Source organism: Psittacula echo, assembly GCF_963264785.1.
Source record: "Psittacula echo genome assembly, chromosome: 2".
In the NCBI taxonomy this organism is placed as follows: domain Eukaryota; kingdom Metazoa; phylum Chordata; class Aves; order Psittaciformes; family Psittacidae; genus Psittacula; species Psittacula echo.
In genome coordinates, this window is record NC_137737.1 from 115,702,575 (window position 1) to 115,717,308 (window position 14,734).

At 37.6% G+C, this 14,734-nt stretch overlaps 1 protein-coding gene across 1 annotated transcript in view; it reads right to left on the reverse strand.

The window, feature by feature from the left end:
- Window positions 1-899: 899 nt before the first annotated feature.
- The window catches only part of LOC308217004 (ras-related protein Rab-10-like), a gene marked incomplete at its 5' end in the record, with an annotated part of 34,163 nt that continues 20,328 nt past the window's right edge, over window positions 900-14,734 (reverse strand). The window contains 2 exons of the mRNA XM_080609704.1: window positions 900-1,282; window positions 10,187-10,288. Coding sequence (XP_080465830.1) covers window positions 1,208-1,282; window positions 10,187-10,288 — 177 coding nt within the window. The 3' untranslated portion in view covers window positions 900-1,207. The remainder of the gene's footprint in view (window positions 1,283-10,186; window positions 10,289-14,734) is intronic.

Genomic DNA, 14,734 nt, shown 5'->3' on the forward strand with positions numbered 1-14,734 from the left:
GAGGGTAGTGACATTCCAGAACAATAAGTCAGTGCAGTTAGTTATTCTGGGTGTGCTGGGATAGCTCACAACACGTTTTGCACAGTAGTATTATTCATTCACAAATTGTGATAAAACAATTATATTAAATAAGCAGCAGAACCACATCTCCCAGGGAAAAAAAAAAATAGGACGATATAATCACTACAATTCCTCAAATTTCCCTACTTGTGTTTTCTTTCTGCATGTCCTGCAGGTTTGATTTGTGTTTGCTTTGCTTTTGGTTAAAGGAAGAGAAACTGGCATCCTGGTTCTGCCCTCATTTAAATATAAATAAAATCTGATATCCTCCACTGAAATTAAAGATATTACATACTAGTATACAACAGACCACAATAAGCAGAATCAGATACCTCAATTAAAGTATTTATACTTTAAGAAAATAGCATAAATCTCTCACAGTATCAGACAAGTGCTGCTTACACTTTTAATATTGTGATCATTTATGACAAAAGGAATTTTTGAATACGCAGGTATGCTGCTTACACCTGCATGAATTATTCTATAGGATAATAGAAGTTTATATTAGCAAGATAATTATTACTGGATGCATTCTGTTCTGTGATTTCTGCCTTCTAAGGAAGGTCAGTAACATACTGATCTTGTATATGGCTTGTTCTTTTCTCTCAGCCCTTACCTTTGTAACCTCCCTGTTCAAGGGTATTCAAATGACACATTTGTTTCTGAAATGGATATGAAAGAAACAAAGCCAAAAATTCCCAGGTGACTGTAGTAAATATCCACTACTTAAGGAGGTGTTATCTGGGGGACAACATAAGTGATGTCATGCATCAAAAGGTTCCCCATGTGATGATGTCAATGTTTATTACATGAAAAGTCAGGTAGAAATAACAGGGGGGGGAAAAAAAGTCAAGTTGTTTTTTTTTTTTTTATTAAGACAAAATTAGTACACTTAAAGAGTTCATTTCTGAAAACATTTACATGCAAATGCAAGTCATCCTGTGATGCATCTGCTAATTCCAAAGTCAGATAACTGTTTTAACTTCACATTAAAAATATGAAAATATAATATAAACATATCAAAACATTTGGCAACAAAGTTTGTTTCATACAAAGGATGCCTAAATAATGTGTTTTGGAATCAGAGGCTCACTTTTAAATGGCTGTGTGTTCCTTTGCAATAGTTAATACCTTCTGATGAGAAATTTCAGAACGCACAGCAGGTTCTCTTCTTACTTTCATTTAGAGCCACGACATTTAAGTCATACAATAAACAGGAATTCTGTAAGAGGAACAAAAGCAAACAATTAAGATAACTAGAACACAGTTAGAAAGGTTTAATTTTCACATATATTAAAACGTAAAAGATTTCGTGGGGTCACTGGGTCAAACATCTCTCCTAACCCTGAAGGTGACAGATGATAGAAACTGTCTTTTGAGGAGACACTGCAGATAATACGAACTGATCCTGTAAATCTTTACTCACGTGAATGGTTCTAGATGGACAGGTTCTTCTGTTGACTACATCAGTTTTCACTAATTTGCAGTTAAGTACACTAATCTTTGAAGTTTTGAGCATGAGGTGTAAAAATCCAGTTGAAAAGAATAGCAAAATACAGAAAATCAATACCCATTAAAAAAGGCACAGGCTATTAATTGCTTTAAGGGACATTAACTTGCTTTGTAAAATTCACTAAAATTCTCTGTTTCCTTGATTCTATTTAATAACCAGGAATACCCGCAAATGGAAGCAACTCAGACTTTACCAAGATAAACTCTCAAAATAGCACTCCACCCTTGTAAAACATTGATGTACTGATTGCAAAAGCAGATTAAAAAGAAAATTAAAAAAAATCAGCACAGGCAGGACTCTTCCTTTTAGCACTAAACCGGATAATTTATGCGGACCAGAAGAACACAATCAAACACAGAACAATCAAAGCCAGTTGTGCAATACAGTACGTGTTGCAATCTTGTACTCTAGCACTATGGACACTGAACCCTGAAGTCAGGCACAGAGGCATAGGGAATATTGTCACATGCCTAGGAAAAAAAAAAGAGTCCTAACTTCTCTACTTGCCATTCTTCTCCCTGCATCTTGGCAGGTTTACCAAGTATGTAATGGTACACAGAGAAGTGAGTGCAACCACTGGATTCACCACATTCCTCTCTCAACCCAAACCCAATAGCCATAAACAACCATTTCTGACAATACAGAGAAGCTTCCAGAGAGGACAGCTATCTAAGCTGGGATTCATGAAATTCAAGGCACAGGGGAAAAAGGAAGAGTGGGGGGAAAAAAAGGCATGATGTAGTACAATGCTAATCATGATTCAGAATTGAAAACTTAGACCTACAATGCCACAAGGTAGTTGAACATTGACTACATTCAGAACAGCTCACCTAAAATTACTCAGCTGAATCAGAACAAGGGGAATACAATATAATAATACAATATAATAATAAATACAATAAGCCTCATGCCTCTTTGGCTGAGAATATTTAATGCTACCAAAAATTCTGGAGAAGCGTCATGAAATTTGTTGCCTTTATTCTTCTGTAGTCATAGCTTTAGCTCTTCCAGCATGCTGTCTGCCCTGTGTAGGGCCATCCCCATGAAGAAAGTGGCTCAGCCTGTGCCTCCCTGGGGCTGCAGGGACCCATGGAGGCTGCCACAGTGTGCCCTGCTTGGAGGAGAAAATTAAATACCTGGGAAGGAGTGGGAAGGGCTAGATAAAGGCAGGAGCAAAGAATAGGAAAGGTATCACAGTGTGTAATCCTCATGATGGATGCTGAAGCTGTCACCACGAAAATTATTAACACTTATTATTCTGACTCTAGGGCACTGGAAGACTGTGACTTAGTGATTTTAGGAATTATGTTGTTAGTCACATATACATCATGTATGAAGAAATATAGCATGTGGACTTGCTTTTTTGTTGGAGTGACAAATACCAACAGACATAACGTTTTTATTACCCTTCTGAGTTCACACAAATTCCAGCACACAGCTTCATAACTTCTGCTTTGTTTTATTTTTTTACACAGTTGTGTGAGGTGCCTGAGTACAGGCATTAGCCATTCTGATTTGTGGTAGGTGGAAACAGCATTCCATAGTCTTCAGGCATAGACAATAAATGTAAAGTATGAAGAACTTTCTAAAAGAGGGAACAAGGCAGACACAAAAGGACACAAGCATAACCTTGTTATCTCAAGGAACAAGACATCACTCTGGTTCAGAGACAAGATTCTGGAGAAGGGGTGAAGTTTTGGAAAATAGTGGTATGATAAGAAATTTATAACCACTCTGTTGAGACCAGGGAATAACACTGAGCATTGAATATTATGGACATTAAGTAGGTTTTGTTTCACCCATGCTTTTTCTTCAGAAGAAAAAAATCTAGTTTAAGTAGTTAAACAGTTCTAGAAAAATCCCTGTTTGAACAATTTCAGGATTCAGGCATCGCTTACTTAACTTTAGAGGAAATAGGCAATTTGAACATGTAGCAGGTTATATCTAATTTCATGTTTCAGTTAAAGGGGAGAAACTTGCATGTTCCTTAAACACTGAAGATGTTCATTTGCACAAAGTTTATTACTTCATAGTACTTATGGGTGGTAAGCTGTTCATGTATTGTTAGCAAGGACCCTCAGTGCTGTAAGTGATTAAGAATAGTGAAATATATTTGACAATGAGATGGCTCATATACTCTGCAAAATCATTACCTGATAGCAGTTAATCAATGAATTAGCCAGGACAGAAAGACAAGAAACACTGTTCCACAAATTAAGAAGTAACAGTTTGTTTTAGAGCCATTTAAAAGTTGAGGACTTTAAGAATCACTTCTGTTTGATAAGACTATTGCATGCATGATCTTCATCAAGCAAATAAGGGCTTGGCTTCATTTAAGCAAACGTGTTATACACACATTTAAAAAGTGTGCATTCATAACCTGTATAGATGCTCTGAGTCCTGCATGAAGCACTGAAACAAAGATCAAGCAATCCCACATAATGCTCAACTTCAGCCAAGCCTTGGGAGAGGTGGGGCACCCTCCTCTCCTGAAATTACAGCAGGGAGGTATGCAAATCTCTCCCACCTGTGAGAACAAGGCCGGCAGCATTCCTTCTTCAAGGTTCCATGAACACTAACCCTTCCAGCTCACATTTCAGCTCAGCCTGTTGTAACTCACTCTTCAACAAGCTAGCCAGCAAACAGAAGAAAACTGAAAAGGGAGAAGAACCAAAATGGTACCAAGAAGCTTGAGTTTCCACTTTGGCATCTTGGGCAAAGTGAGGTTTTGAAAATACCAGCACAGATGCAGATACCGCTCTACCCTGCAGTGATTTTAGTCAGTCATTGAAACTTCCTGCTATCAAATACTAGTTTTTCCTGTTCAATAGCACAGCAGACATGTCTCACCTAACAGGCAGGCATCTGGTTCAAGCCAGTTTTAGGCTTCCTGCTGTTCCCCCTCCCTAGCTCTAAGCAGAGTTTGTACCACTGTTGTCCAATAGATACCTAACTTCTAGACACAGGAATTAGCACAAGATGGCTGAGATCCCAAATGTTTTCAGCATTTTTTTTTTTCCTTTAATCAGGGAAAGAAAGCTAAGCTGGTATGCAAAGGGAAATGTCATAGAAAATAAGGAAAACTCTTTAATAGGCTTCTAATGAGGTAAGTTTATAAATCTTCATTAAGATCAGCTGCCTATTCCTTGCTAAAAACCTGCTCAGATTTGCAGTGCCATACCAAGGTGAATTCACCTATGCTAGCACCAGTTATTGGTATTTCTACACTGGTTTAGTTAATTTGGAGGTGGGGTTTGCTATGGGTTTGAAAGAATGACAAGATTTTGCTCTATCCATTTCTGTGTCTCCAATCAAAGTCAGATCTGGAGTGCTTGCTGGAAAATTAAGAGCTTTAGAGAAACAGAAGGGACTGTAACTGAAGTTATTATTTATAACATCTTTAAATTCTGAGGATTATTATTCTCTCTAGTGACAAAATGATCATACATCACCACAGTAATTTTCTTGCCATTTAACAGTGATAGTTGACAAAGACTGGCAAAGCATGGCATAGAACTTCATGCAACCAAGTTCACATAACTACGGTGCCTGAACTGCCAGTAGAGAGAGCTGTTATTAAGATCAGTCCTGCCATTTTCTTGATGTGTATTTTCCCTGTATTCTGCAATTCAAAGTACTTGTTCAAAATCCAAGACTCTTCTCTCACAGCAGGAATGGGTAGGACAGAGCACAAACAGTATCAAACAAGAGGTAGGGATGTATTAGTAGGGAAAGTAATCTTTAGGGGTACAGAGACAGGAGCACAAGAGGAATCAGGATCGAGCACAAGAGGAATCAGGGTCAAGCACAGCAGGATCTAACTGCTGCAGACCACCTTCCTCAAGAAATGGGGGTGAAGTCCTTGCTCCCAACGCCTGCTGTTCCAAAATGTCTAAACCATCTAACCCAATGGCAAAGTGTGGGTCTCTAACCTCCCTCTTCTGTTACTACCATATAGACTGTAACATTGTTGTACTGCAACTAGTTATTTCACAAACTTGAGAAGACAGTTGTGCTGTTACTGTAAGGTTTCTCAACAGATCATCTATGTAGGGATTAATATAGTTGCACCTCAAAAACCCTATTAAAAAGAGAAATCTCGGCTTCAAAGTCAAAATCTTGCAGAAAGCAGCAAATGCCAGAAGTAAGTCAAGTGTGTAAACATTCCTTTGGTCTCCTGGAGTTTATTTAACTTTAATCATATGAAATTATATAGGCTGAGAAATAGAGTCCTTTATAATCAATTTTAGAGACTTGTGAGATAGCGAGAGAAAGGCACCTCCAAAACAAAATTTTATCCTAAAAACATGCATCTCTTTCCATTGAATAGAGACTATTCTAGATAACTAGACCAGTCATGTAAATTTTGGTTGGCTATATTTACATGCTGACATGCAACCCCTATACTCAAACATTGTGATTAAGTTTTGATTTACATGACCTAATTATACGCTACTGTTTCCAGAAAAAAATATTTGGCTCATTCAATGTCCAAACCAGACCATTCTTTTTAATTAAATGAGATAGTGTAGTTAAATTATGCCCTATGTTGCACCAGTACTTTATTCGCTTTGCTTTAATCTCTGCACCTTGGTTCCTGTGTATGCAATGCTGAACATCCTACCTAATGTTACTAAGAAGATGAAGATAAAAATCTAAAATACAGCATGATGAGCTTTATGAAAAACCTCATGAAGAAATTAATATACTGTGGTCAGTATAAGATAAATAAAGGGCAAATAAAGCCTGGGGCTCCATGCATAACTGAGGATAATAAAGAAACACTGAACGTGCACTGCTGGAGACACAAGGATCTTTTGGACAAACTAACAATTCCATGAACCTTGGCAATAATGAAATCTGATTTCCTATGGATTTTGGTCTTGCAGTGAATTAAGTTTGATATCTGTGATGCAAACTCCAGCTGGAGTGGCTGGTTGAAGCAATTTTCAGTCTTCCTCTGTAATACTGTATGAGCTAATGCTGGCAAATTTCCTTCGGCAGAGTACCCTGCTTCCCCTGCACTTAGCACCTTCTTTTCAAGGAACTCCTTGGGAGCTTAATTGTCTTTTAGTTTGACCTGTCAAATCTGTTTAAGATCAGCTAGCAAGTTCCAAAGGTGCAAATTAATGGGGTACATAGTGTAATCTCAAAAATCTTGTTGCCATAGGAAAGGAAGGCAGTGAGATGAAAGGAGAACAGAATTGAGGCCTGCTACTTCTGAATGTTCATCTCAAATGACATCCAGCTGTTAAACATTAAATGTTACTCTCAATAGCACAGGGCAAGGTCTTAAATGGATTTTGACTGTTCTCGCTCAACAGATCTATGTTTATACAACAGTGTATTAAAATAATCTTTGGAGGTAGGCAGAATGTAAGTTTTGGTTTGTTTCATAGCAGTCTTCAGAAAAGGGCAAAAAGTTCTGGTTTTCCCCCTTTTTGATCACAGTTTCTCTCCTGCTCCTAGTTTCGAAAAATACCAACCACCACACCCACAAAGGCAGAAATACAAAGGCTTGTCAGTTTTTAAAAAAGCTAGTTGAGAAGAGTACTGCTCATCAGCCACAGAACCAAACAACACAAAGTGCAAATACTAACTGCATTCTGGGTGGTATTTTGGGGGATTTTGGTCGGTTTTTTGAGGACTGACTCACAAGAACAAATAGTTCACTGGCAGCCAGAAGCATTGTAAAGAAGCAGCTGCCATCTATTAATGAACAGGTTTAGGCATATCTGAGACTCATTAGAATTGTGAATAAATAAAATACTGTTGTTATTTGTCAACATGTCTAAGCAAGCCTCTGAAGTAAGCAGTGTCATTAACATTCATTTCCATTGCAGCATTTTCGAATACAATCAAATCACTTATTATGAACTGATTGGTTTGAAATTCTCAAAAATATGTCATGACTCCTTAGCTGTTACCAATGTAAAGCTGTCAAATAACATCTGATTGTTTTAATGAGACTACCCATGTAAATTAGAGCTGTAGAATTGAGACCCTGCATAGAATGGCTGAGATTATAAACATCTGAAAGGTCAAGCAGCGCTTTAGTTATCTGAATCACTGGTGTACTAAGTCTTCTCTCTTCCTTAAGCCCACCACAAGATAGCAAAATGCAGCACACAGTAATGACAATACAAACTTGACCTTTTTCTTTTTTTAATGTCTGACCCATTTTCATGTGTTTTTTCCCAATCCTCCATTGAACCACTACTTGTTCTAAATATCGTGACAGTGAAGAAGCTCTTTATTTCTGTATGAGTCCTGTAACTCCAGAAATTGATGTTTCCCATCTACAGGAGTGTTTTCTGTAGATTTAGTCAATGAAGAAATGTCCATAATAGACGGTGAACAAGAGAGTATATAACAAAATCCTAGGTTTCCTCAGCTTCATACGGCCTACTGCAGTTCATCTGAAAATGCTATACTGCCTGCCAGCCTGCCCTGCCTGTCTATCTTAATTCTGAATGACCTCCACAAACTTCCCAATAGCATGGCCATAAGACTTCTCTATGGAGTTCCTTAAAATGAGTTTCCTGTGTGGTACTTCCACTGAAGCATCTCATCAGTCTGGGACAGGTGGTCCTATTGCAGAATTAATTGCCGGATATCCTGCCGCCTCAGACATAGGTGTCCTGGGCCAAAATGCTGTGCAAAGCTGTATCTCCTTTTTACAATCAGCAAGTACACATTTTACTACTACAGAATGGTTGCATAACTGAAGTGATCTCAGACTGGCATCTCTCATGTCAATTTTCACAGCTACTAGTTACACTTCCTCCTGCATTTTCGTTTCTCCAAAATGTCATCAGTTAAAGGAAGTTAAAATTCAAGTACTACATTCAGATTTCACAGTTTTGTGAACAAGCAAATTATTTTGTCGAACCTGAAAAACATGATGAAACTGCGTGGTAGGTTAATTTTTTTTACTGTGAACTCTTTCTCTATCAGGCCAGTGGCAAAACCAACTGGGCTACGGGAGTTTTTGTTTAAATCACCAAATGCATTTCACTGAAAATGGCAAATTATATGCCAAAGTAATGGTATGTGATGCCCCATCAGGGATTACAAACATTTCTGGATAAGGTGAAATGTTATTACTTACAAACTTAAAAATTCTCATTGACATATTTTCCATAAAATGGGTCAGACACATACATGCACACAGAGTGTACACCTGTATTCTCAAGCAGTTCTAATTAAAAGACAAGCAGCGTTATAACATTTTCAGCATGGTCTGAATTCGTTTGCATGTCCACATGCATTTTCATGAAGATGAGCAGGAATACTAAAGTTCCACTTAAAGTAAAATAAGTGCAGGGAATCTTACTGTGAGAAACATCCAAACATGATTTTTGCATGCTGCAGAGAATTCTCTCAGATCTTACCCAAACACACTGTGCAGGAATGCTCATCTCACATATATTTGTCTTTGGAGCAGTTATGATAATAGCCATTGTTTTGTAGTATTCATGCTTCATACCAGCAAATATATTCTCTGTTTACAGTAGACAATGTCATTTTCATTTACAAGAAAATCAGAGTTAACTTATTTGAGACTTTTTGCCAGCTGTTCAAGGGACCTGCCATTATCCTCCTGGTCTAAATGATATTTGACTGTTGAGCTTCATTTTCATGCTAAAGAAATCAGAAGCCTTTTTTGTTAACTTTTTTCCTCCCCCAAAATAACCAACTATAGTTTATGTTATTGAATAATATGACAGCACCTTGATTTAGAAGCAGTCCAACCCCAAGCTATTACTCTGACCATCCCCTATGGCTACTTAATCAAAACACTGCAACTTGTGACTTTGTCAGTAATTTTGCTCATTTATCTTTGTTATGACTTCAAGAGTATTCAGAATGGAAGGTTAGTTTTATATAACTAATATTGGTGATGAATGGCAATGATAATGCATTGCATGAAGAACATCCATTAATGTCTAAAATAATATCCTACTGTCTAAAAATAAATTGCAATGCAAAACATTTCCAGTGCTAATGAACAATAATTCAGTCCTATAAAAGTATTGCAACTCTGAGGAGTAAGGACCTTTAAGCCAACACACTCAAGGTAGTTAGGCATGCTGATTCTGACAGTTACAATATTGATTCTACCACTAATTAACTCAAATTTTCAGGTCCCAATAACTTCGAAAGCACTAGCGTAAATCATCCAAACAAACAGCTATGAACTTCGCATAAAACGTTTGATTGCTGAGCATGACAGGTCTGCTTATTCTATCAGCATGCAGCATCTTTACAATGTGAATATTCTGCAGAAACCTAGAGGAAAACGTGCCTTCCTGGCACAGAAGTGGAACTACTCTACAGCTGTTAACCTCTCCCTTGAAGAAAAGCGTGGAAAGGAAACCCACAAATGCAATTTTCCTGAATTTTCACCTTTCCTCTGAACTTTATTTCACCTATTTCCCTAGTCTGTTGCTCTCCCATAATTCTTCTCCCGAACATTTCTCCTCTATATGTCTATACCTAGCAAATCCCTTCAAAAGATTAACTCCATAACGTAAAACCAGCACTGGCTGTGCTTTGCTAACCTGTCAAGAAAAACCTTTCATTTTCTTTCTACTCAGAATAGAAGCCTACCTTTTCCAGTATGTACTTAGTTAAGACTGAGAATGCTTCCTCAATGTTCACATTATCTTTAGCACTGGTTTCAAAAAAGGGTATTCCATGTTCCCAAGCAAGCTGAAAAACAAATGTAGGCAATGGGATGAACAGTCTTTAGGAAAACAAAACACTTCCTAATACTAATAGCAAGAGATATACAGGAGTTCTGACAGCTTCTAACACGCTATATAAACACTGATTAAGTATATGTCAGCTCAGTAAAGTACTCTATATTCATCCTCAGTTTATAAATTTTTGGTAAGTCTTAAAACATTCTTAAATTTCTCCACTTTCAAAACAGCTTTTTAAACATATCTTTTACCTGTAAATAAGAAGAATAAACTCTAGTGGATCTGTTCTCAATGTTTTGATATCTTTGGAAAATGAACTGTCTCCTAGGCAATTATTTGGAGGAAACCAACGGAGTATGTGCAGAAAAGTATAGATAAAAATGTGGCAAAAACTGTAGAAAAAGAGGCGTGATGAAATATGAAAAAGAGATGCTCCTTTTTACCAGAGGGAGAGAATCACAGAGATAATAGCAAACAAAAAAACAGCTAAGTATGCAAAAATAGGGGAAGAGAGAAAATACTTGAAAGAAAAGGTCAGCATAGACTTTACATGGCTTGATTTCATTTAATTTACTCGTTCTCTCATTTCCAGTGTATTTCCCTTACAGATAGCTTAGAGATATGTTGGCATGAGGGAAAAAAAACCAAACCAAATCAAACAAAGAAAACCCCCAAACCCACGACAAAATTCTTAGCTTTTTAAGGTCCTAAACCTTTTCTAATTTATACAGTTAAATACATGGAGAAAAAAAGTTGCATCATGGGCCAATGGAGGCGGGCAAGGTGGGAATAGTATCTGCCAGAAAAAAATAGTGGGAAAGTCTATTTATTCCCTTTGCAATGGATCTCTTCTTAGTATACATCTGGAGAAGATGATCCCAGGCAAAGAAAATATGTAATAAAAATAAAAAATAATGTATAAAAAAATCCTGTAATTACTGACCATTTAATGATTTATTTGGAAGGCTCTCCATTATGATAAAAAGTCTAATGTTGGCAGTTATGTTTGCTTTCATTGAGCTCTAGAAGTAACAAATCAATGCTTTACAAAAATTCCAAAATGAGGCATGAAGGTACAAGAATTTTAGTCAAAATATAATAACAATTATATTAGTAGAAAAAATAGGAAGAAAAATGGCTTCTTTTCCAAAATGCTATAAGAAAATGTAATTTTGAAATTAAGGATGAGGCACTGGAGGTGCCCAGAGAAGCCCCATTCCTGTAAGTGTTCAAGGCCAGGTTGGACAGGGCTTTGAGCAACTTGGTATAGTGTAAGGTGTTCCTGTCCATGGTAGGGCGGTTTGAACCAGATGATCTTTAAGGTCTTCCAACCCAAACCATCCTATGATTCTATGATCTGGACTGTTTGTTAAGACAGTTTCATAAGGGATTCTGAAACTTGAGCTGGCTGCTAATACAGTTTTCAGTACTGCAGCAAGTTGTTACAGAAAGTTAATATCATTTGACTATTGGCAAGTGTAAATGCAAAACGATGCATAATGGTTCATAAAGAAAAATACAGGCAATAAAAAATACTGAGCTAATAAACTGGAGAAGACTGGTTTGCAGCTTACAAAGTACACAGAATCTACTATTACATATACCTTTTTTCTTTCTTGTGACATGTAACAGATTCCTAGAGGCTACCTACAAATTTCGATCAACACAAACCATTTTAATCATGGAATCAGAAATAATTTGGAAAAATAACACCCTTCTTGAAATAGGAGAGCCAAAGCTGGACAAAATATTCCACGTGGCCTTGCCAGCACTAGAGGGGTAATAATCTTCCCAGATCTAACATCCATTACCCTTCTAATGTAGCCCAGCATACTTTTAAGCAACAAGAGAACACTTTCAACTTACATTCAAGACTGGTCTTCACCTTAACCCACAAATCCTTTTCAGTAGGGCAGTGATTAATGCCTGGGATTATTCCATCCCAGGTGTAAATCTTTGCCTTTCTTACTGAATTTCACGTTTCTGTTGGCTCGGTTCTCAAGTTTATCAAGGTCCCACAGAATTGGTGTTCTCCCATTTCATATGTCATACCCCTTAACCTCATGCCATGTGCAAATCTCCTTGTATCATCAGCCAGATCACTGATGAAGATGTTGAACAATGTGAGCCCCACTACACACCCCTGATGTATTCCGCTCATTACTAGCTACCAACCGGACACACTGCCTTTGATCACTACCCTTCACCTCTGGATGTCCAGCTAATTTTCAGTCCACATTTTCAGCACACGGTTTCTAGCTTCCAAGTGAGGATGCCATGGGCAAGGATGACAAAAACCTCACTAAATTCAAGATACATCACAACCACCACTATTGCCTTGTCCACGCAGTTATGTCCTAGCATCACAGCAGGCAAACAGTATGTTGAAGCCACATTTAGGGACTGTAATGACAGGACAAAAGGTAATGGGTTCAAACTTAAACAGGAGAGAGTGGGGGGGCACTGGAACAGGCTGCCCAAGGAAGTTGTGAGTGCTCCATCCCTGGAAGTGTTCAAGGCCAGGCTGGATGGGGCTTTGAGCAACCTGGTCTAATGGAAGGTGTCCCTGCCCATGGCAGGGGGGTTGGAACTAGATGATCTTAAGGTCCTTTTCAATCCTAACCATTCTGTGATTTTAATTTACCCTCTGTTGACCATTCCAGATTGCCTTTATGTCCCTTATGTCCTTGGATCTAAAGACAACACACTCCACAATCCTTCCACTGACTGAAGCAAGGCTGACTGACTACAGTTCCCTGATACCTCTTCCTTGCCTTTTTTAAAGGTATGTGTCCTGCTGGCATCTTTCTAGTCAACAGGGATCCTTCCCAACCACCATGCTTTTTCAGAGTTGACTGACGGTGGCCCAAATCACATTGACCAACTCTTTCAGCACAACTGGGTGAACTTCATCATGTCCATGGATGCATCCAACTTTCCTAAGCAGTTTCTAATCCAATGCTTTTCCACTGCTGGCTGACCTGCTCCTCCCCAAACCATGCCAGTATATACAGAGGTCTGGGAGCAAGCTCAATCTGAAGACCAATGCAAAACAAATATCAAACCAAATAAAAAAACCTTGAGTACTTTAGCCTTCTCTGTATCATGTAACTACATTGCCTACTGCACTCATCAATGCATCCCTGCTTTCTCTGTATGTGCACACTATTGGTCAAAGAAGATTAATGTATGTATTATTGCAATTCACCTTGCATACTGGCAAGTACAGTGGCAAGCAAGTCCTCTAAAAATTTAGCTAAACTGAAAAAAAAAAAAAATCATCAGTCCAGTGTTAAAGCAGCTGGAAATAGGAAAAAAGCTTGACTACTCCCTCTCATAAAGAAACTGGAAAGGCACATTCAAGGAATTACTTTTTTTTGCGCTTTCGGTAGCATCTTGAATAAATCCATAAATAAAATATCTAAATACATTTACAAACCTATGAGAATTACACTATTGGGAAATGTTATTTTATAATATCCTTAAGAACAGTTTGGAGATCTTGAGTGAAATAAGCTCATATCTTATAATAACAAAGCACCTAATGCCAGTATCTCTTTCAAGGTGAAATTTAATTCCAGTTGTTAATTTCCTTTAACTGAAAATATACCGCTGCCTAGCAAAGTGTTGCTATGATTTCTTAAGTCTTGAATCAGAGAGATGTATCTCAAATATTCCCAGAACTTTGCAGAATGTTGGGTTGTTGTTTTTTTTTTTCATTTTTATTGTACCTGGAAAATCAGCTTTGAAGGCAGGCACATAAAGACAGCAAAAGCAAAAAAAAGAAGAGGAAGAATATTTTACTTACCACCTCCTGTTAGAAAGATTTGGTAAGAAAAAACTGGTCACAGTCTACCAAATCATATATCCTTCAACATTTTTATTTTTCAGTGAAAAAGATAATGTTATTGGGGGGGGGGGGAGCAGGTTGAGTGCAAACTTTTGTCAAAGTGAATAAAAAACTATTAATACAAGAAAATGCTTCATAGTGTTAAACTTATCAATTTGAGTGATCAAAATTAGATAATTACAAAACAAATCAACCAAAAAAATATTCTCAGCATTAAATTATTCTATAAAGTGGTATATGATGTCCACTCAGTTATGACAGATTGTTACACAAATGCCAACATAGATGATAAGGTTCCCAGGGAATCTAGGGGTCTTCTCTGCAAGAATCTGAACATTAAAAGAATTGGTGAGGAGGTAATGATTTGTTTCTGGAAAAAACACTACATTAAGAGAATTTTTGATTGCATGGTTAAATACTAAGATGTCAGAAAATGTCATGGTTAATACCACATGCAAAACCCTACTACTGCCCTCTTGTGCACATGCATCCAGTGACTCTAGATTTCTGACAGTGCATTGAGTGAGAATACATGTATTTTTTCAGCAACCTTATTCCTTGCACACAGATACAGTACATTACCAGTGAAAGAATCTTGCATAC